Raw genomic sequence first — 23,909 nt, 5'->3', positions numbered from 1 at the left:
CCCTTTCTCTCTGCCCCTCCCCTGCTTGTGCTCTCTCTCTCTCTCTCAAAATAAATAAACTTAAAAAACAAAAATACCTGGCACTTGAGAGTTCCAGTTTTTTTTTTTTTTTAAGGTTTCAGTGTATCATTCCTTCACAAAATATTTCAGCTATTATTTCTTTCAAAATAACTAACAGTTTTGAAGACTAAAGTACAATGACAGGACTAAAAATAAGAAGACATTAACTTATCTAAGGTCACAGTCCACAACCTTCAGGTGTATGAAGAATTCTCAGTAGTGAATCTTCCCTGGCCTTTGACAAACTACAATCTCAGAAATACTATACAGTGTAATTCTTCAGAAGTATGACATAGTCTCAGAACAGGTCAAGCATTGTTATTCCTCCTGTACTTGGACAGCGTACCCAGAGGGTTCCTTCTTCTACGCCCCAATTATCCCGACCCACCCTTTCATCACACAGACCTATCAAAACTCTTCCACTACATCTAAATACAATCCAAGCAGCAGCCGCGGGCCCAGGAAATCCCTGTCCATTCCGTACAAACGGTCTCCTCTCTCATTGCCAATTAAATATTCCACATTTCACCAAGCTGGGACGTTTTCCTGGCTTCAGGCTAGAAATTATTTACAAATATTGTGTTTAATTCAAACATTAAGACTACTTCTGGGTTACTGTTCCCGATGCGAATGTACCTACATCATGTTACCTTTCTTTCAACTCATAACCGTACTGCCTTTAAACTCGCACGAGGCCCGCTGATTAAGGTAGCCTCCAAATGTTGCCTAGGCTGTTAAATTCAGTGCTCTTCCTTTGTGACTGAGGAAGTCATACCTTCCTCCTCCCCCCCAGTCACACCTGATCTCTGCCCTCAAGGTGTGCTCCTAATTCTCTAATTCCTTTCTGTACTCCCACTTAATTACCCCCCACCTGGCAACACTGCACTTCCTAAATGGCCTGGACCGCAGGTCATTATTTCAACAATGTCTTCCGTTGAACCTTAGCACACCCCTTACACTTGTACCGGTCAGGGTCAGTCCTGTTCTCGGTGCTGGCTCCGCACCACCACTCAGTTTATCTGCTACCGAGATGCTGAGAAACGCCCAAGAAGTTAAGAAAAACAAAACAACTGAATTCCCGATAAACTCATGCTTCCTTCAACTACGCCCTAATGTTCATAACCCACAATTTCTCTCATGAAACACGGATCACGTATTTACCTGAGCAGGTCCGAAACCTCCATTCCCATTTAGTTGTAACATCGCCCCACTTCACTGAGAGCAAATGAACTCGACCTTAAAAGGTTCTCGTGACCACTGATCCCGACCCCTCTGGGACCCACCTCCATCCTCTTTGGCAGCAACTCTCCACCTCCTCCTTCTGCGTTAGTCTTTTCCCTTTCCTTCTTTACCTGTCCGCCAGCAAACTCTGGAACGACCACATTCTTTTACTTTAAATTCTGCTTGCTGTCCCCAGTGAATGGAAAGCACTCTACATTTATGGACCACTTTTTCTGATCACATTCTCCATATTCTCCTTTCCTCCTGGATCACTCTATGACACAACATTCACAACCAATTCTCTTTTGCAACCTTCTCTTCCTTTGGTTTTGAGGACTTGACCAAAGGATTTTTCAGACAGTGGGAGACAAATGTGAGGAGGAGCTTTTTAAAGTTACATTCAACACCCACTGACTTCCCCCAATTAGTTCTGTGATTTCAGAATGTGGGCCTTCCAGTTCCAATTGACTGCCACAATGAACGACTTCTACAGTGTGCGGTGTTCTGTCTATTTCAGGTGTGTTGGGATGGGAAAGACTAGTACCAGCACCTTACATTATCCTGGTTTTATTACTACTCCTCTGGCCATTTTTTGGGTGTTATAAATAATTGGGTAGATGTTAAAAAAAAAAAGTCTTTAGAATTTACAGGTGAGGCAAAAGAACCATAGAGCATGTGCTCTATAAATATTTGTTACACGAATAAATTCAAGTCGTTAATCTACGGAAGAGATTATTGTAAATGGTACCAAGTAAAAATCGAATTTTACTCCCTCTCATATAGAACCAACTGTCCAAGTATCAGTTATTGGATCATCCTTTCTCCAACAATCTACGTACAAAGCAGAGCCAGTCCTTTCATACATCAATTTCCCACAGCATGCCTAGGTCTGTTTCTCGACTCCACTCTGCTGAATTTGCCAATCCACCCCTGTACCAATAACATACTGTCTTAATAACTGTAGCTTTGTGAAAAGTTTTGATATAAATTAGGGCAAATTCTCCCTCCCCCAATATACATCTTGTTTTCAAGAGTGTTTTGCCTATATCTCAACTTTTATTCCTCCATAAAAATTTTAGAAAAAAATACAACAAAAAAAGCCGGTCAGTATTTTTTCACTGGCATTGCATTTAAGTGTAGCTTTCAATCATTTTGTAATTTTCATTAAAAATGTGTTGTACAGGAGCCTGGGTGGCTCAGTCGGTTGAACGTCTGACTTCGGCTCAGGTCATGGTCTTGCAGTTTGTGAGTTCAATCCCCATGTCAGGCTCTGTGCTGATGGCTCAGCACCTGGAACGTGTTTTGGATCTTCAGGTTCTGTGTCTCCTCTCTCTGCCCTCTCCCTGGCTCGCACTCCATCTCTTTCTCTCAAAGATAAACATTAAAAAATAATGTGCTGTACAACTTGTGCTTGTCAGTTATTATGTATTTTTTTAATGTTTATTTTTGAGAGACAGAGACAGAGAGAGGGAGAGAGAGGGAGGGAGGGAGGATGGGTGGGGGAGGGGCAGAGAAAAGGAGACAGGATCTGTGCTGGCAGAAGAGAGCCCAGTGCAGGGCTCAAACCCCCAAACTGTGAGATTATGACTTGAGCTGAAGTCAGACACTTCATTGACTGAGCCACCCAGGCGCCCAGTTATTGTGTATTTTTGATACTACTGTAAACAGTATCTTTATAAAGCTGCATTTTCAAACTGCGGTGGGTACACAGAAATAGTTGATTTTTGTATACTAATTTTATATCCAGCGGCCCTTAAATTCTTATTAATCCTGACAGCTTTGCTACAGATGTTGTTTACTTTCTATGTAGATTATTGTATTATCTGTGTTTAATGACTGTTTAATTTTTTCTCTTCCAATCCTTCTATCTCTTGTTTTTTCTTGATTTATGCATCATTAACAGTAAAATGTTACACAGAAGTGATGACAACAGGCTCCCTTGACTTGCTCCTAATCATAAAGGAAATGCTTTCAACTATTTACCATGAAGTATGTTTTCTATAGTAAATTCACTGCATCAGGCTAAAGACATTATCTTCTATTCCTAAGATACTAAGAGCTTTTTACTAAGAGCTTTTCTAAAAAGAATGAATATTTAATTTTAACAAAGGCTTTTTCTGCATTTGAGATAATCACAGTTTTATCCTTTAATCTGTTATTATAGAATAAATATATTTATTCCTCAAATGAAGCCAGCCTTAAATTCCTGGAATAAATCCTACTGGTCATAATATGTTACCTTTTTTTTTTTTATACACTGCTAAATTCAACTTGCTAATATTTTAAGGTTTTTCTATTCATTTACAATCGAGATCAAGCCCGTGACAAGTTTTAGAATTGTTATTATGCTGCCCTCAGAGTTTGCATCAGGTTGTTATTATAAATTTATTCTTTATATGTTTCTAGAATTTACCAGTAAAACTTGATGGGCCTGGAGTAATCTTTATCAAAATATGTGTCCAATATTACTTCATAGGTATGAGACTAAGTATCCACGTTTTCTAATCCTACCTTCCTTTGAGAGAGAGCGCATGCAAGTGGGGGGGGGGGGGGGGAGGGCAAGGGGATGAGAGAGGATCCTAAGCAGGATCCACAGCCGGTGTGGAGCCCAATGCGGGGCTCGATGCCACCACCATGAGTTCAGGACCCGAGCTGGAATCAAGAGGCCTGACGCTTAACTGAGCCACTCAGGTGGCCCTCGTCACCTAATGTTTAAAAAAAGTTTATTTATCTATTTTGAGAAAGAGAGAGTGAGAGTGCACGTGCAAAGGGAGGGACAGAGAATCTGAAGCAGGCTCCGTGTCCCGCACAGACCCTGACACTGGGCCCTATCCCACGAACCATGGGATCCTAACCCGAGCCGGAATCAAGAGTCAGAGGCTAAAACAACTGAGCCGTCCACGTGCCCGTCGTCTTCTAATTCTTAAGTCAGTCACGGAAATAAATATTTTTCTAAGAGTCTGTCTAGGTTTTTACACTTATTGGCGATTATTTACTTTCCTTATTTTTAACGTCTGCAGCATCATCATTATGTTTCCTTTATCATTCCTAGTAATATTTATTGGTGGCTTCATTCTTTATTCATGATTGGTTTTACAAAACTGTCAAATATTTTTGTATTTTCAAATAACTAACATATTGGCTTCACTGACTTTCTTTATTCATTTTCTGTATTTTTATTCACTCTTCTATTGTATATTCATTTCTTATTAATTTGTCTTACCTTGACTATTCCCATTTTTTCATTATTTGTGGGTTTATGTTGAAAATCTTTTCTTGAGCTTAAGTTGGAGATTTAATTAATCTTCTCCCTTCTTTTGTAACAAACACTTAAGACTATAAATCTCTGAGTACCATTTAATACATGACGTTTAATTCAATTATAAATATTTTCTAATTTGTATTATATTTTCTTTCACTGAGGAGATCTTCAGAGATGTTTCTTACTTTCCAAGCATATTGGGGGGCGCCTGGGTGGCTCAGTCGGTTAAGCGTCCGACTTCTGCTCAGGTCATGATCTTGCAGTTTGTGAGTTCGAGCTCCACGTCGGGCTCTGTGCTGACAGCTCGGAGCTTGGAGCCCATTTCAGATTCTGTCTCCCTCTCTCTCTGCCCCTCCACGCCCCCTTCATGCTCTGTCTCTCTCTCCTTCAAAAAAAAAAAAAAAAAAAAGTCCAAGCGTCCTGGGTATTTACTGACCTTCCTGTTCTGCACTGGAGCCGGGGGATGTAACAAGCACGCTACCAGTACCACGAAGCCCGATGTCTGCTGTACAATGTGGCAACCGTCCAATTTTGTAAATCCTACATGAGTGCCTTGGATATGTACGCCGCGTTTGTCTGATGCACAATATGCTATACATGGCCACTAGATAAGCTGCTACTTACTTAAATCTGCTATATCCTTACAGATTTTTTAAAAATGTTTCATCTGACCACATCAAAATAGAAAAGCTTCTGCACATCATAAAGGGAAGCAATCAACAAAACTAAAAGACAATCTACTGAATGAGAGAGGTATTTGCAAATGACAGATCCGATAAAGGGTTAGTATCCAAATTATATAAAGAACTTATATAATTTGGGGCGTCTGGGTGGCTCAGTCAGTCAAGCATCTGACCTCAGCTCAGGTCATGATCTTGCGGTTCGTGAGTTTGAGCCCCGCATTAGGCTCTGTGCTTACGGTTAGGAGCCTGGAGCCTGCTTTGAATTCTTTGTCTCCCTCTCTCTCTGCCCCTCTCCCATTTGCTCACTCTCTCGCTCTCTCTCTCAAAAATTAACATTAAAAAAAAAAAAAAAAGATATTACACAATTCAACATCAAAAAACCCAAATAATCATCACAGACATTTCTCCAAAGACATCCAGATGGCCAACAGACACATGAAAAGATGCTCAATGTCACTCACCATCAGGGAAATGCAAATCAAAACCACAATATCACCTCACATCTGTCAACGGCTAAAATAAAAAACACAAGAAACAACAAGTGTTGGCAAGAATGCAGAGCAAACGGAACACTCACACTGTTGGTGGGAGTGCAAACTGGTGTAGCCACTGTGGAAGACAGTATGGAGGTACCCCCAAAAAATTAAGACTAGAATTACCATACGATCCAGTAATTCCACTACTGGGTATTTACCCACAGAATAAAAACACTAATGCAAAAAGATACATGCACCCCTATGTGTACTGCAGCATTGTTTACAAGGGCCAAATTATGGAAGCAGCCCAAGTGTCCATCAATAGATGAATGGATAAAGAAGATGTGGTCTAGATACACAATAGATTACTCAGCTGTCAAAACGAATGAAATCTTGCCATTTGTGACAACATGGATGGATGTATAGGGTATAATGTTACGTGAATAAGTCAATCAGAGAAAGACAAATACCATATGTGGAATTTAAGAAACAAAACAAACGAACAGAGAAAAAGGAGGCAAACTAAAAAATAGACTCTTAACTATAGAGGAGAAACTGACAGTTACCAGAAAGGAGGTGGGGGCAGGGAATAGGTAAGACAGGTGAAGGGGAATTAAGAGTATACTGATCATGATGAGCACTGAGAAATGTATAGAATTGACCAACCACTGCATTTTGCACCTGAAGCTAATGTAACACTGTGTGTTGACAGTTTGGAATTAAAACAAAACAAAGCAAAAAAACTTTTCATCTACCAATTACTGAAAGCAATGTTAAAAACCTCTCACCATGATGATGGATATGTTATTTCTCCTTATAGTTCGATCAGTTTTTTGCTTTATATATTTTGAGGCTGCATTAATAGATGCACACGAATACAGAAATGTTCTATTTCTTGTTGAACAGAACGTTTAATCATTCCATAATGAACCTTGTTTTCTCTAATATTTTTGCCTTAAAGTTTATTTTTGTTCACCCAGCTTTCTCTTTGTATTTGTATGGTATATGCATTTTCCATCACTTTATTCTCAACAACTTTCTGTATCTACAATTTCTACGTGGCACTTCAACCAGTGTATGTCTTAAATTTCTCTTTTTAAACCATCTCACATCTTTATCTTTAGGTGAATTACCAGAGGGTATAGTCTTTTGGAGTCAAAGATTTATGGGACTGTTGTCTCTTGGATACCCTACCTTGGAATAGGCCTGTGCTTTGTGTCCTGAGCTCCTCTAGGCCATAAAAAGAGAAGTTCAAATTCAGTGGGTTCAGCAAATTCTCCTCCAACGTGAAAGCTGGCCATCAAAGCTCATCATATCTTTTCCGATCTTTGCCTTCAGTTTTTTAGCTGAATTTCTTACTTTCTTGCTAGCTCATGAATACCTTTAAGATGATTTTAGAAAATATTTTATCTAGATCGTTTAGTTGTTCTCAGCAGAAAGGTGAGTCCGGGTATCTAGTTACCCTAACTGACCTATTCATTCTCCACTGGCTTCACTTCATCTCCCCATTCCCTAGATGAAGGCTGACTCTTTGGCCTACTATTCATGGTGTTTGATAGCATCTCCTTTAGAGATCTCATTGCTCCCAATAGTCATCCCCATCTATCACAGTGACAACTACATGAAAAACTCTCAACAAAGTTTGAACATATAAATCCTGATGGTGGTAGGAGGAAGATGGAGGAGTGGTTTGGGGAAACCCCACAAATGATACGTTTTTACAAGAATCACCCTGGGGCCCAATGCATCCAGTGAGACTCACTTCTCTAAGGAGTCCGACTACTTACGAGCATCTCATGGATGCTCTGAGGACTGATCTTTCCTCCAAGATGTACACCTACAACTGTAACTGCTGGATGAACATTTTCCCCAGGATTCCTACCACCAATACAAACTCAATATGCCCAAATCAAGTATCATCTTCCCACAAATGTGCCCTAGCTACTAGTTTCTAAACCTCTATGAAACACACTCGGAGTCTCCGAGGACTCTAGACAAATCTTGGATTCATTTGTAAAATGTCCTTTTTCTTTTCCCATATAATCACGAAGTCCTTCCAGCATTCTTTTTTTTTTTTTTTAAGTGAGGGGGGTGGTGGTGGTTGAGCATCCGACTCTGGTTTCAGCTCAGGTCATGATCTTGAGGTTCATGGGATCAGGCCCTGTGGCAGGCTCTGTACTGAAAACACTGAGCCTGCTTGGGTTTCTTCTCTCTCTCCTCTCTCTCCCCCTCTCAAAATAAAATAAACTTTAAAGACAGTCACATCTCTGATTTTAAAAATTCTGAAAATGATATGACCTGTTAACACTGTGACCTCAGACTGAAGTGGGCTTTCATAGTGTAGGCGGCGGGAAAAGCTGCACTTCAGCTGACACGAGGATATACTTAGTTACACAGACACACGGGCGCGCGTGCACACACACACACATACCTGGCGATGGTCAGACATCTCAGAGAGTGACAAAATGACTGATATCATGACATAATTGAGACCTCGAGTCAACTATTTTGTAATCAAATTTAGGGAACAAACTCATACCTGTTCGAACTGCTTTTCAGTTACAAACACTAAGCAGTGTTCGTGACACTGATTCTTGCCGATTTACAAACTATGCGCAGTGCCGTGAGGCAGTCATCTATCCACATCCCGGGTTGCCACACTAGCCCTGAGCATTTTATTCGTCTTTTACCCTTGGCACCAAGAATCTGCTAGGAGCTCAGTAAATGTTTACTGAGTTCACCAGTCACAACTCACAGAAGGAATCTAAAAATTGACGAACAGGAGGAACATCTTGCCCTCAAACAGCAAGAAAAATTTGAGAGGCTCCTTGAGGGTTTTACTTTTTTGAGTAAGAATAGACACCAAAGCAAATATATCATCCTAATAAGGAAATGACCACAAGAGGCAATAACAGAAAAAAATTAAAAACTACTACTTATACTAATAACATTTAACAATTTTTAAATTAGAAATCAGAGTAGTTTGCAAGTGTGAGATCGCAGCTTATCAGTATTATCCACATTTCAAATGTCATGCAAAACAAATTGTATACCATTACTAAAGATAAATTGTTTTTCTTCAGTCTGTTGACAAATTTTACCTAGACTCCCTCATTCATTAGCTGACAAAAACCTTCTAATGAACATGTTCACAACAAAACGCTGGAATGTCTTTATTCTTCATCATTTTTTTATTCTGGTAAGTTACTAACAGAGTGGGAAAGTTGAGAAGCAAGCACTTTTTAAAGAAACAATGAAATTAAATATGATGTGCAAACACATTTTCACACGGCGAACCTCTCAGTGTACAATTCTACTATACCCCTTGTTTTACGGCCAAATCGCAGCTAGCTGCAAGGAAAGTGACCCTCAGACATCTCACTCGTACCTGTTTCTGAGCTTCCACTTTCTGCTTTCTGGTGGGATCGATTGCATCTACCATCCATTTGATTGTGAAGTATGTCACTGCACCAAATATCGTCAAACGGAAAATTAAACCAACAACTTCATTCCGACTCAAGGGACGAGAAAAGGCTTCAGCATGTACCATCTTGATTAACCTTAAAACACAAACAGAAATGTCACTAGGTAATAACTACATTGATTAAAACTGGGAGACTGAGATGTAGTTCACCCTCAGCAGGTAAAACTTAGTCAAATTCAACAATATCTACCTTAAAGGGTTTATTTTGAGGGAAAATGAATTTTCAAATGTTCAACAAACACATTTTAAGCTCTCTTTGGAAAATGAAGGCACATATTAAAACACTGAAGATTTACTATACTTTTTAATGAATTTTCCTAAAAGCTCACAGAATTTAAGCAGACAATAATTCTAGATGAAAAATGCATTCAATATCTTAAAGTATTTATTTACTCTTTTAAACAGCTTTTAAATAACCACTTCAGCAAATGCAGAGATACACTGACTATAACACTAACCCAACTGAAGAAGGCAGCCCATTACTAGTGTGAAAAGAATTTCTTCTAAGTGCAATGGACAGCAGGTAATTTCTGAGTGAAATTAAAACCGTGAACAGACTTGCTTCTCCCTCAGACTTACTTTTTTTAAATTAAATTTAATTTTTTTAATTTACATCCAAGTTAGTTAGCATATAGTGAACAATGATTTCAGGAGTAGATTCCTTAGAGCTCCTTACCCATTTAGCCCATTCCCCCTCCCACGCACGACCCCTCCAGCAACCCTCAGTTTGTTCTCCATATTTAAGAGTCAGACTTACTTCTAAAGGTTTTCAAGGCCTGCTTAAATTTAAACATGACATTTTCTCTATTAATAAGTGACGTTAAATTTTTTGAGGCATCCTATCGTTTCCAACAACCCAGCTAAATATGAAGCAATACATTCAAACATTTTTGAGCCACAAGATTATAGTACTCACCCAAGAGAGGAAAAAAGGAGGCAACATGCCTGCTTTGACATGCATCTCTGAGCAGCTAGATCAGTCCCGTACAGGCTTGCAGAAGGCATGCACGTGCCTATCAAAGGCAGTAACTACCCAGAAAACTAAGGCTGTTAGGGGATGATTTGACTCTCACATTTTGCAAAATAGGATCTCGGCTTCGAACAATGCCATTAGTCTCTCATAGCGCAGGACCGTGCTGAGTGCTATGCTATACGAATAAGAGAGGGGGAGGCAGAGGGAGAGAATATATTCTGCACTCAGGTGAAAAGGAGTAAGTGAGACTTTGCACAGGCAGCTCAGCAACAGGTGAAAATCAGGAACCGCAAAGATTACCATCCATGGTCTTTTCTCCTCTAACATCAGGTTTGCCTTCTCACGCCTACTACCCAGTTAAAGACCTTCGCTGCCCTCCCCTGGGATAGCTCCGACAATTCCCCAAAGCTTTTCCTTTACTAACAGGATTTCCAAGCATTCAAGGCATCCTAACCTAGCCCCAAAGAGGAACTTCTCACCCCTTCTGTAGCTGGAGGCACTGGTACCAGAAAACGCCACGTGTATTTTCCCTCTACAGTATTTGCCTGGTGCCCCAGATGGGCCAGTTCTCCCCCTTTATCCAGGATCAGTCAAATTCTACCCACACCTCAAAGCCTTCAGATCACATTGATATCCTGTATTATTCATGTGGCCCCATTATTGAGCTTATATAATGCCTAGCCTACTCAACCAGAATTCAACTCCTTATAAAAAGGGATTGATAATCTTCTCCACATGAGAGGCTACTCAGTAATTATCTGTTCAAAAGATAAACTCTGACTGCAGAAAAACTTCCCACTCTATCATTCCAACAAAACCACTGCCAGACTTTTGAACGATTTCCAAAACAGAAAGTCAAGGGTTCCACGTGTCTCCATCACTAGGGGCCATTTACTTCACAGCAGCACATCATTAACTTCAACTGACTTAACAAAATAATTGAAAGCCTTCATTTCAGACGAAGAAACTTTGACCTACGGACATTAAGTGATTTGAGTCAAACCATAAAGCGCCTCCTGAACATGAATATATATATAATGCCTACTATATACTGGCATACGATAATGGCTAAGAGCAATGACTTTGCTCAAGGAACACACAGTCCAGTTATTAATTATATTTTTATAAACGGAGCTAGGGAGGAGCCACCTAATTAAAATCTCTCATGTAACAAACTGAAGTGTGCTTTCATCCCTCCGCACGGACTCCTAAAGAGGAGTTAACAGCACTCTGCTTCTGATAAGAGGAAAATTGACCGAGCTAACCTTCATTCCAACAGGGTCCATTTGAAAATGCAGTTGGAACCTGTGGAATCATTGTGTGGGGATATTATTCATACAGGAAAATAAGCCAGTAGGCAAAAATCAAGGTCTTATTAGCCTAATCTATGAAAACTAGTGACAGCTGAATAAAAGGATTCCATTTATTGAAAAGTTTGGGTTGCCGGAGATGAAACCGCCATCTGCTGGATGTTCGCCGAACTGCACGAACAACTAGGGCGATTTTCAGTACATCCCAGACATCGAGACAATGCCACTTTCGAATCCTACAGGGAGTATCATGACATAAAACCTGTTAGCTACACATATTCCTGTATTTAAGTTAGTGCCTGTCGTAGAGTACTCTAGACCTATGGCCACCCCTAAAACAGTAGTCCGTCTTTTACAATGACTTTGAAATCCTGAATTGAAACAGAAACTTCTACTTGTAGGTTGAAACTGTATATACTTTATTGTACACTCATCTATCATTCATACGACATTGATACACCTGCAATGTTAAGGCCGTTGCAGGAGCCGTGCCACGACAGCAGAAAACACAACCAAAGCTCTATTTGCGTACAACAGTAGGGCATGGGTTTCAATCGTGTATAGACGTTAGCGACGAACCAAATGCACACACAAATATGTACATAAACAGACAGTATTACGTGCAACTAAGAAAGAAACCCAAACGCTGCCAATTCGCAGTTATCTGTTAGGCAAACGTGATCCCAGGGAGTTTCACTTAGAGAGTTCTCCGTTTCGGGGCAGAAAACTTTTGGAAATCGGACCACCTCGTCACTAAGCAATCGACTGACAACTGAGGGGCCGAGGGTAGAGTGTTTCGGTCCTATTGCACCGCGGGGTTGCAGAAAGTTTTTCTCAACCCCGGAGTCCCAGTTTCGCAGGCAACAAGGCCCCAGGAACACAGCCTGTGACAATGCCTGCCAACCTTCACATAAAGGACGCGTTATTACGGACAGCACCATCCTCTGCGAAAGCGAGCCCTGGCCCGAAGAACCGCCTCCGCCTCTGCACTAGGTGGTGGCAGCGCCGGGCCGACAGTCAGACCCGGCTCCCTCCGGCCGCCTCCGCCCAGGACCCCCCGGTGCCGAGGTCGCCCGGGACGCCCCCAAGCCCCCGCAGCGCCCCAGCTGCCTACACAGGTCCCCTCGCAAGTGGCATCAGTCAGAGGGGTAGCGCTAACGGGAGACCTAAGGGCCTAGGCCGGGCCGGAAGCCAAGGCGAGGCCCGGGACGCCCTTGGAGGTTAATCCGCGGGATACCAAGGGCTGCGGGACGCCGGAGGGGCGGCACCGAGGTGGGGCGTGGGAGGAGGGCGCGATGACCTCTCCTGCTCGGCTTCCCGGAGGCCAGCCGGTCCCCAAGGGGGCTCCGCGGGAGCGCGCGCCCGTCCCACGAGGACCCCGCTACTCACCCCAGGGCGGACACTGAGGCAGCAGAAGCCCTCAGCCAGCCTCACACAGGAAGGAAACGCCGCCTGGGAGAGAATGCTTCCGGCGGGAACCGTGACCCGCCCCCTCGCACGGAGCATGCGCCACCCCGGGCCGACGGCGAGAAGGGAGCGCGTTTCCGGCTCTCAGGAATGGCGGGGGGCCGCGGACGGTAGAGCGCTCGTCCCGCAAGATCTCTCTTGCCCTCTGCGGGACTGAGGCGCCCTCTGCGGGACTGAGGCTTCCCGCGAAGCGGGCGTGTCCGCTTGCAGCCCTCGCTCAGGGTCCGGGTTTAGCTGCGGAGTCTCAGAGGTACGATAGGGGAAGGCGCTGATCGCAGAAGGACCCTGCCCAGCTCGCGGGCTCCGGGTGCGACACTGACACATCGGGGAGCCTTCCTCATAGTGCCAGGAAATGCCCGGTGTCTCCGCAGAGTTCTTCCCTGACTCCTCCTCGATCCTAACTCCCGCCCCTAGCCCCTCACCCCACGTGAGGCCGCTGTTCCGTCTGTCCTTTAGCCAAAGCGCTGACGCGCATGGCCACCCCCCGCCCCTCACCATCTGCCTTTCAGTTTCTAGGGTGAGCTCACCCTCCTCCCCCGTCTCCGCGCGCTGACAAACACCTGGGGGTGGCGCCTGAAAATCCTGCAAAACAACTTTGCAGCCCACCCAGGCAGGACCGGTATTCGGAGCAGAATAGGTTATCTGGTACCAGGTTTTGCATTTCGGTGACTTCCCTTTTTCTTCTACACCTTCCCCTTTCCAGAATGAGAGACGTGACACCAGAGGTCCCCAGGGAGCAAGGCCCGCGCCTCCTGAAAACACACAGGCTACCAGGGGGCAAGATGACATTAGCCACTGTTTCCAGATACTTCCTTCAGATAGAGGAGGTGAGACTACGAAGCAGTGAGACGGTTGCTCTCTACCCTCCTCTTTCTGCTTTGGCCATCGTCTCTGATATCTGAAATTCTGCAGCCTGATAGTAAAAGTTAGTGTATGCCACCCTTGTTACAAGCGTGTGATGCTGGGGTGAGGAAAGTCGCTGCAGTATATTGAAAGCCTACTAAGTATCAGGCTGTAGGCTTCAGTGTGCTTCAAATCCATAACCTAAATTCCTCAAAAAACCCAGTCCTCTGAAGTAGCCATTGCTTTCTCTGTTTTTATAGATGAGCAGATTTTGAGGCTTGGGGAAAGAAACTTTCCCAAGTTCGTGTACCTAATTGGCAAATTTCGCTGGAACCAAGTCTGTCTAATTCACACCCTACGCTTTACACTTTCTCTTTCAGATAGTAGTTTCATCCCAGTTATGTTTTAACGTTTAGCTGAAAGAAGACTATGAAATGACAAGATCATAAGGCTTTAAAGGGTGAGGATGAGGTGGCAGGGATATATAAATATTTTAAAACTGTGCTTGGGTTCAATGGCAATTAGGATGGAATTTAATACTCAATGATATGAAGATAGGTTTGGGAGGGCTAGACTCATTAGAGAGGAGATAGAACTTTGGGAAGAACAGGATGATGATGAGACCTGGACGATGTTTACAAAGAAACAAAAAACAAACAACACAAAAACCCACAAACCCAAACCCCAAACCCATGGTTGCTCAGCAGTCTTGGCAGAGGCTCTCTACTGGTTCCCTAGGATTATCCTCTGTCTGAGTCAATCTGAGCTTGGATGCTCCTGGAACATGCATTGCCAGAGCTAAAAGGCAGAGAATACTGAAGGAAAGAACTTTAGGTGTCCCACTAGAGTAGTCACGCTCTCCAGTAAAGAAAAGGAGCTGTGAAGTTCAAGATGGTCATGGATTTCCATCCTTCACGGAATGAAAATGCACCGAGTAAAGACCTCACCTGCCTTATGCTAAGGATCAGGGTGACCAGTCTACTCAGCCTGTCTGGCACCAAGAGGGTTTTTGGAACTTAGGACTTTGATTGCCGAAACAGAGGAAGTCTCAGGCAAACCATGAAGCGTTGGTCCCCTCTTGGGGACACCTTAAATGAATTCTAGAATGAAGGGGAGCTCCCAATGTGATTGTCTCTAGTCTCAATTCACCTGGAGGATGTATGATTGTACAGGAAGGTGTTGGATAAAGCAGCCAAGGCGGGTGCTAAAGAGTCGACATGCCCCCAACTCAATGCTGCTGCTCATTCCTTTTCCAGTCCTTTGGCTGGACACCAAGTATCTACACACATACCTCTTGGACGTAATTTACATTTAGCAAATTCTTAAGAAGCCTCTTATGTCTGGGTCCTAAGACGTCAAATTACTGCCTTCCCACATACCATGCATGTTCATTTCCAGCAATCACTAAATCAGTGAGGTTCTTCCAGAATAGAGCTGAGTGAACATATGCTTTTCATCCCAGGATAGCTTTATATAATCCCTGGCAGCATAAAACACCATATTTGGCCCACAGTAGGGGCTCAATAAATAATTCATTATGTATAATATTAATCAGGAAATTATAACAACAGATTTTTTTGTGGACTTTCTGGGCCTTCCCCCTGTGATCGTTGGAATCAAGATATTAAAAATAATTATTGCATTTATTATTGAAAGTTAGGTTTTGGGTTTTTGTCTTATTTTCTTTCCTTTTAATCAATGCCTCCTAAAACAGTTTATGGCCATTCTTCGAACCACATGGAATTGAATTATCCCTTACTTTTGTTAGGATGGGAGTGTGATTAATTTGCTCTGCAGCCAAGGTAAGTCTTTGTACTGCATCCTGAAGGGGAAGGGATTCCTTAGATTGGGGTTCTCAGATTTCATTGTGGGCCTGTACAGTTGGACAACATGGCAAAATGCAGATTCCCAGGTCCTAGCCTTAGAAGCTCCCATGTAACTGCTCTAAGTTTTAGCCCAGGGGTTTGAATGTTGAATAAGCATCTGAGATGGTTTGCACATGGGTAGTTTTGGATCACACTTTGAGAAACTCTGCTCTAGTGAGTGATGATTTTAGATGTATTTTTGCAAAAATCTCTATTGCCCCAGTCCCCAAAGCCTATCTGGTCAGCTGAACCATTAAGTCAGCTGGGATATATCAAGATATCAAGACAAGGAACCCTCATGATCAGATTCAAAATAAAATCTCTTTGGAAGGAGAAACAAATCTGAAATTTGTGGATAAGTAAGCACAGTAAACCTGACCATGTTTGTTGTTTGTTAGAAATGATTCCCTTGACAGTGATTTAGAAAGAGCAGAACTTTGGGGCTCCTGGGTGGCTCAGTCCATTAAACATCTGACTCTTGATTTGGGCTGAGATCATGATCTCGCAGTTCATGGGTTCAAACCCTGTGTCAGGCTCTGCACTGATGGCATGGAGCCTGCTTGGGATTCCCTTTCTGCCCCTCCCCCACTTGCATTTTTTCTCTCTCTCTCTCTCAAGATAAAAAAATAAACTTTAAAAAAATAGAAAAGAGCAGAACTTCAACAAATAGATAAAGTTATATAGCAGTAATTATGCCAGTATAATAGTCACTTGGTAGCCTTGGTTCTTTTAAAAACATTTCATCAGTATAGAATAATCATTATTATTTTGACAAGTTAAATAGAATGGTTGGAGAAGAAAAGTAAAGCAAGAATATGAAGCTGTGCCTGAAGCCATAAAAACACTGTGAAAGACCAAGATTAAGTGCTTGAAGCTCCAATAGAAAGAATAAGATGGAGTTGAGGCAAAAGGAACGAAAAATTAAAATTTCAGCAGTTTGGAAGGAATGGAAAGATGAATTGGTAGCCCCATTCTATAAAAAGCACAGAGAGCTAAAAGATGCAATAGCAAAGTTTAAAGAACATGTCGTAAATCTACTTTTCATGCTTCTGTGTTTTCAATTTCACACATAATTTAGGAGCGCCTGGGTGGCTCAAGTATCCAACTCTTGATTTCGGCTCAGGTCATGATCTCATGGTTCATGGGATTGAGTCCCACGTCAGGCTCCATGCTGGCTGTGTGGAGCTTGCTTGGGATTCCCTCTGCCCCTCCCCTTCTCCCCCCCCCCCAAAATAAACAAACTTTAAAAAATTTTTTACACGTAATTTAAAATATGCGTGTATGTGATTTTCTAATGTTATCAGGATGGCACTAAGCCACAACCTTACATCGCTACACGATCCTTTTTCTTAAACACTACTGCCAAGTGGACCTTTTTACAGTTTAGGTGAGCAATAAACATCATCTAGAACTTGAGTATTTATTTTAAATCTGCAATATTTTATCACTCAGCTTCATACAGTACTGAAAATAACACTGTTCAAGTGATACTGTCTGTGGAAAGTCACTATCCATCAAAACAGAATTGCTTGGGAAGAAGTCTAACCTTACTATAGATTCATTAGCAGAGGATTTAAAGCACAGGCGAATGAGTCCTCTTCCCTAGGATTCGTTTGGGACCTTCATAAGTGGTCTTCCATATGGTGTTTTACATGGGAGAGGAGATGCGAAGGATTGGGTGAGAGGAACAAAGATATGAATTCATCAGCCAAAACTGAAGAAACAGTAGTTGAAACATTAATTCTCAATTTCTGTAACAGCAGATTGATAGATGAAGCATAAAACAAGACCAGATGCTGTGGTTTCCAGGATGCACTTGGCTCCCCATCCTTTATAACCTGGAGCATTTTTTTGCTGTAAGTAGGTCACTTGCTTGCTCTCATTTACCTGATTCTAAGAAAATGCCCTTGAAAGTATTTGGAAAAGAATGTGTGCTGGTGCTTAACATTCAAAAAAATATTAAGATTGTGTAAACCCTTCCCCTGCCCCCATTTCTCTATTAGAATATGTTGTAACCTTGAAACACATGTGAAACTGAAATGGAAAAGAAGAATTTGAGATCTCTTATTTTCTAAGCACAAAGACACTAAAATCTGTGCCCATCCTGTTAGCCCCCGTGATTTCACTCTACGTAGCACTGGCACAGTGTTCACCTCACAGATTCTAATTGGGGTTTAAGTTATTGGTATTCTCTTATCACATGCCAGCTGCTTGAGAAAAGAGGATGCCTCGGACATAGGCAGGGCTTAAATGCTTTCTTAAAATGTATTTATTGAGGTATAGTTGACATACAATGTTATGTTAGTTTCAGATGTACAACACAGTGATTCAACAACTCTCTACCTTACTCAGCGCTCTCCGTGGTAAGTGCGGTCACCATCTGTCACCATGCAAGGTTATTACCATATTATTGACTATATTCCCTTTTCAGCCCTGTGTCCTATGTATTTTATAACCAGGAGCTGAATCCCCTTCACCTATTTCACCCATCTCTCCACTCTCAACTAGGGTTTTAATTAATTGACTTTTTCCCCCTGCAATCTGACATATCTCATGGGGCTTTGGAGGCTCTATTACTGCAGATTTAATCTGACCGAGAGGGGGAGAAAAAAAGGGCAGGAAGGATATACAGTCCAAAGATAGGAGATGTGGAATCAAACCATTTTATTGACCGTATGTATATCATCACTCTGTCTTTGGTAGGTCCGTTCCTAACGTGTCCATTGGAGACCAGTCCCATCAGGGTGAGTCTTGGTACTCATGGGATTTAGGAACATAGACACTGAGGCGCAACAGACCTGGGTTTGTATGGACAAGCTGCTGTTTACTAGCTCTGTGATTTGGGGCAGGCTATAAAGTTATAAAGCCTCAACTTCCCCATCTTTCATACGGGGACAGTAGCAGTACACGTGCCACGGAGTGGCACTGAAAATTAAATGAGACGGTTTCAGGGAAGTGCTGAGCTCTATGCCTGACGCTTAGCAAGTGCTCAATAAACATGCTATTGTAACATCCCAGGTGATGTTTTTTATTGTACTATGAAATGATGTTCTCTCATTTCCCGAAGTCTGTGAGGACAAAGATTCCTTCCTATCTGCTTATTGTTTGTTTGCACGAGGACTTCACCTCCCAAGTTTTAACCATGGCATCTTGTCTGGGAATATTTCCTCTGACTAGTGAAAAGGCCGTGCCCCTGTCTCCCTGACCTCTTGATTCTCTCATTCTCGATCTTAATACACTCATCTGGCTGAGTCTTACTGATTAGTAGTCAAGAAACCATTTATGATAGTTCTATAAAACCCGTAAGATTCCATCCTTATGACCACCAGACAATTACATTTAAAATACTGATCAATCCATGAAAATAGCTACCTGGATATTTCTCAGTTCACCAAAGACCATTATTGATACTGGCTGTTGTTCCCATCTAATAACAGCCATTTATTGAGCTTATACTTCTTGCTTTCATGGAGTTCTAAAGACTAAAACGTCTTATAAAAATGCAAGTCCTCACAGAGCTATTGATTTTTTTTTTTTAAGCTCAAGGTTTATCCCATATTTCACCCCCATTTCTTATTTGTTTAGGGAAAACTTTCTGCCTTAGATTGCTGAGTGGGTTTTACACAAGAAAAAGAACTTAGTTCAGTGGGTGAAAGTGAGATGCTGAACCAGACTGGAGATTTTAGACGTCGATACTTTGCATGTCTGATCTTTCCTTTGCAAACTACAGCCAGAGATTTTGGACGTCGATGCTTTGCATGTCTGATCTTTCCTTTGCAAACTCCACTTTCTTATTACACTTGGGGACTGTCATAACATCAGAGCTGCTATTCTTCGTATAGAATTTAATTCATTTGAGCACAACACAGTTAAAAAAAAAAACCATTTACTATGTGCAACTCAGGCCAACGCTCCTAAAATTGAAGGAGTTTTGCTGAGCAAAAGAAACGTGATGTCCTGTTTAGAGCTTGAGTACATGGCTTTCAAAGGCAAAGCCAAGGTCACACCTTGCTGATTTTAGATGTTTAAGACTGAGATACATACTAGACCTTCTTCTTTCACCTTAAAAAGGCCCAGCAATAGAGGACTGGCAAGCTAACATTAAAATCGCTTTCTCGTCTCTTTAGTGTCAATGTTTCTGGAACTGGAAAAACAAAACAAAGGTGTAAGTAAAAAAAGGAAGAAAGAAAAGCCTGTAACTTGAGTTACAGAAGTACAGGAAACAAATCAAGTCCCATTCAGCTTCAAAACATTATACCTGATAGAGTTTCACACAGCTTTCTCCTTTCCAGTCTGCTTCTTACTAAGTTGGAACTCCAGACTCATAATGGAGCTGTCATTGCTGAATGAGGCCCAGTGCCAGAGGCATGGCCCACACCCATTTCTTTATGTCTTCTGTGTTCTCAGGTAAACAGGGGATCACAAAAGGGGTCATTAAGGAAAGGAGACAAAGAGGTTGACTCCCCAGCAGTGGTTTTTTCCCCCTATGGTGTTGAGATGCTAATGATTCTTTGTATTTATTTGTTTAGTTGTTTGATTTTTATTTGAGAGAGAGAGAGAGAGAGAGAGAGAGAGAAGCTTAAGCAGGCTCCATGCCCAGTGCAGAGCCCAATTCGTGGCTCAATCCCACAACCCTGGAATCATGGCCTGAACCAAAATTAAGAATTGGATGCTCAACAGACTGAGCCATCCGGGTGCCCCAAGATGCTAATGATTCTTTTTTAAATTTTTTTGAAAATGTTTATTTTTGAGAGAAGAGAGAGAGAGAGCTCGGAGGAGGGGCACAGAGAGGGCGACAGAGGATCTGAAGCAGGCTGTGTGCGGACAGGGAGCCCTATGCGGGGCTGAAACTCACGAACTGTGAGATCTTGCTCAGAACTGGAGTTAGTCGCTTAACCGACTGAGCCACGCAGCTGCCCCAAGATGCTAATGATTCTTAACCAGCTGAAAGCAACATTAGAATTCTGTCTAGATGATCTTGATTCTCAGGCTGGACAGTATTCCACCTTCCATATTCTGATCCATCCATCATTCAGTTCTACTTGTGCTAGATAAACTGGCTTTATATTGTCTGTTATCATGTTGTCCTCATAGGCTAGTATTTAAGGAGTCTCCCCCCACTCCTCCCTTGGAACTCTTGGATGTAAACGAGGAACAGTTAAGTGAATGGTGTCTAAAGTCATGAAATACAATGACTGTTTTTTGTGGGGAGAGGGAGAAGAGTAAATAATGATATTTCTTCAGCCGAGTGAATCATAAACATTTCCAGCACTCGAACTTACACATGTAGGCAAAAGCAGAAGGCAACTAAAAACCTCTCCAGGGGACATTCTTCCTCATTCTTTAGGAATGTGGGGTCGATGAGGCTCCGTTTTCATGATCATTCCCAAATTCCGTCTCTGTGCCCAATCAGTACTGAGGTGTCAGGTACAAATACAGCCTCGTCAGGATAGTTTCAAACACGCAAGACACGGATTATTGGGTACGGTGTGTGAGAAACTCTGAGAATACTAAATGAAAGGGCCGGTTGTGTGGCCTGTCCCGTGTTAGGTAGGCGTTCTGGGTTCCCTCCTCTGGAAGTGGGACCAGCTTCCTAATTCCACGACTCCATGATTCTTTCTGACCTGAGTGTGGAGGGACTTCTGTTTGAATGTTTCCCCCTTTGGACCCCATAACTGAATGCTAAATTTGAATTCTAGCTCTGGGGGTATAGTTAAAATATTAAGTACTGAAGATTTCCAAGATTCGTGTAATAATACTTGGTGAGCCACCCACCATTTTGCCAGTCCTAAATTTTCCACAGTGTGGTTTCACGTTTGTGAAGGTCTGAAATCTTGGTATGTCCGGAGGGGTCTCGTTGCTTTACGCCAAAGAACTTAGCTGCAGTGATCCCTCCCCTCATCCCCACTCCTACCCCATCTGAAGGTCACAGGGTGAAGATGGAGGAGGTCTCCTATTCTCCACCCTGTCCCTAGATGACAGTACAGAACAACAGTAGGAAGCCGGGTCTAGAAACACCATGCCCTCCTTTTGTGGAGAGACCAGCTGGCTACTAAGAATGTTGTCGAGGCTGGCAAAAATGATACTACACAGAAAGCAAATGCAAGAAAGCATTAAATATCAATACATTAAGGGCTACAACAAGAAATTAAAAATTTTTTTTTTCTTTTAATCTTTATATTTGAGAGAGAAAAACAGAGTGCAAGCCAAGGAGGGGCAGAGACAGAGGGAGACACAGAATCGGAAGCAGGCTCCGGCTCTGAGCTGTCAGCACAGAGCCGGACACCAGGTTCAAAGTCATGAACCTTGAGATATGACCTGAGCCGAAGTCGGACGCTTCACTGACTGAGCCACCCAGGCGCCCCAAGAACTTTTTAAAAAGGGAAGTGTGGTTAATATAAAATAAACCCCATCTCCCACAGCAGATCATGGCTTTCAGGATATGAGCTCATGAACAACAGAGGGAAAAGAGTCTTTTTTTTTAAAATTTATTATCAATATTATTGTTGGATTCTCTTGTAAATTCCCTATTTTCCGTGAAACCCGGAACTTGCCAATGAAGGTTTTAGCTAACAGGACACTTTTCAGGAATGTATCTGTTACTACCTCCAGTTGGTGAGAGATAACTGTGACAGATTTATCATGTTTTAATAGAGAGCTAAAGAGGAAGAGTGGAGGGGCGAGGACACAGATTTATCGCCACTTACTTGTTCATTTGGAACTTTTACTGACAGAAAAAATATTTCCTCTTTTTTTTTTTTAAGAAGATTTTAAAATCTCATTCTCTAGGAAGTAAATTCAGGAGTAAGAAATGCCACACCTGTTCTACATAGTACAGTTGATTGTTAATTTCATTGACTATTGACATGCTGAGTGGTGGGTTAAGCTTGTAACCCAACTCTTTACTCAAGTGAGAAACCAACATTAAGAAAGATAGGACGTGCATTTTTCCCCTTGATAAAGACACCTGCTGTTCCAGTGTCATAGAAACGGTTAGGGAAGATCTAGATACAGATTTAGAAGGATAGAATTTCCCGGAATCACATTCTCTCAGGATTGAAAGGAATATTAAATGTCATTGACTCTTCAACTCAAGGCAGTGTAGAATTGTAGAAAGGATGTCTGCTATGGAATTGAGGGGACCTGGGTCAGATCATAGCCTTGCCACATCGTAGCTATGTGTTTTAGGAAATTTAATCTCTCTGAGCCTTAGTTTCTCGCCTATAACTTGTGAATAGTGACTACATTATAAGTTTGGGGAGGATTGAAGATACTGTATGTAAAGGACCTAGGACAGACACAATAGGCATTTAGTAAATGACTGGTGGTTGTTATCAAAATTGTGCCACCAACTGGTCATAAAACTTACTGGAACATTCCCAGTGATGTGATTCCCAACTGTTGGGAAGCCCAGGTCATGTTTGAAGAGCTCTTCTGTGTTCGCCCTTTTACAGAGCCGAATTCCTTCCCCCCTAGAACTCCGATCTGCTGTTCCCATTCTTGCCGGCGGGGCTGCGTAGGCTATGTCTGTCACCCGATCGAATGCGCCGCCGAGAATGGAACAAATATGCCTTCAGAGTGGTATGACTGGTGAGGACACTACAGACGTATCAGCACAACTCAGAGTCAGACTAGCTCCCTTGTCCTGGCAGCCACCAGTCAGATACCTACTGAACTTGCTGTTAACGAAGCCCGTTCATCATCCTCACAAGAGCCGAGCCAAAGTTTGTCACGGTTTTGAGGGAGAGACTCAAGCGCAGAAACTTACAATGAAATCTTTATTATATTAATTAATAAATTGGTAAAATTTCACTTGAGTCATGCTAGTATATTTGAATATTTCATCAATTCTGCCGTTCTGTGGCATACGTATACGGTAACGTAACTGACAAACGGGCATTTTCTTTAACTGACACTCGATATAGTATTTAATATGTGCCAGGCACTATTCTAAGTGCTTTGCATATATTAACTCACTCAATTCTCACTCATATTTACCCTATGTAGTAAGTACTATTATTATCTACAGACAAGGAAACCAAGGCACCGAGAAGTAAAGTAACAGAGTAACACTAGCTTTCCAAGGTCAAATAGCTAGTAGATGGCAGAATTAGGATTTGAACCAGTCTGTCTGGTTCCAGAGCCTGTGTTCATACTGATGCCCTTCCCCAAATTTGTTGAAATTAAAAAAAAAAAAAAATCTGTTACTTAGATTGTTAGAACTTCTTAAAAGCAAAAAATAAAGTATAGTGAATTAGTGCTGCT

At 42.1% G+C, this 23,909-nt stretch overlaps 2 protein-coding genes across 22 annotated transcripts in view; one reads left to right on the top strand and one right to left on the bottom strand.

Moving 5' to 3' along the window:
- The window catches only part of ATAD1 (ATPase family AAA domain containing 1), a 74,144-nt gene that overhangs the window by 40,608 nt on the left and 9,627 nt on the right, over positions 1–23,909 (bottom strand). Inside the window, exons 1-2 of one of the 5 annotated variants that reach the window (XM_078434132.2) lie at positions 12,859–12,959; positions 9,091–9,262 (exon numbers count right to left, since the gene is read on the bottom strand). In XM_078434132.2, coding sequence (XP_078290258.1) covers positions 9,091–9,252 — 162 coding nt within the window. In that variant the 5' untranslated portion in view covers positions 9,253–9,262; positions 12,859–12,959. Of the gene's footprint in view, positions 1–5,687; positions 5,709–9,090; positions 9,263–10,102; positions 11,145–12,858; positions 12,960–23,909 lie in introns of those variants that run through there. The other 4 variants (XM_078434133.2, XM_078434130.2, XM_078434131.2 and 1 more) reach the window with 4 other exon arrangements.
- The window catches only part of LOC132685549 (uncharacterized), a 34,280-nt gene continuing 23,381 nt past the window's right edge, over positions 13,011–23,909 (top strand). For 6 of the 17 annotated variants that reach the window (XR_013550420.2, XR_014135397.1, XR_013550417.2 and 3 more), the window contains exons 1-5: positions 13,011–13,186; positions 13,640–13,763; positions 17,405–17,500; positions 17,950–18,007; positions 18,348–23,234. Coding sequence is in view for 2 of the 17 variants with exons in the window: in XM_078434136.2 (XP_078290262.1) it covers positions 17,438–17,500; positions 17,950–18,007; positions 18,348–18,388 (162 nt within the window). In the remaining 15 variants the exon portion in view is untranslated. The remainder of the gene's footprint in view (positions 13,187–13,639; positions 13,764–17,404; positions 17,501–17,949; positions 18,008–18,347; positions 23,235–23,909) is intronic. The other 11 variants (XR_014135392.1, XM_078434136.2, XM_078434137.2 and 8 more) reach the window with 9 other exon arrangements.

This window comes from Panthera onca, chromosome D2 (assembly GCF_046562875.1).
Source record: "Panthera onca isolate mPanOnc1 chromosome D2, mPanOnc1 haplotype 2, whole genome shotgun sequence".
Taxonomy (NCBI): Eukaryota; Metazoa; Chordata; class Mammalia; order Carnivora; family Felidae; genus Panthera; species Panthera onca.
This window is presented reverse-complemented; position numbering and strand designations above follow the sequence as displayed.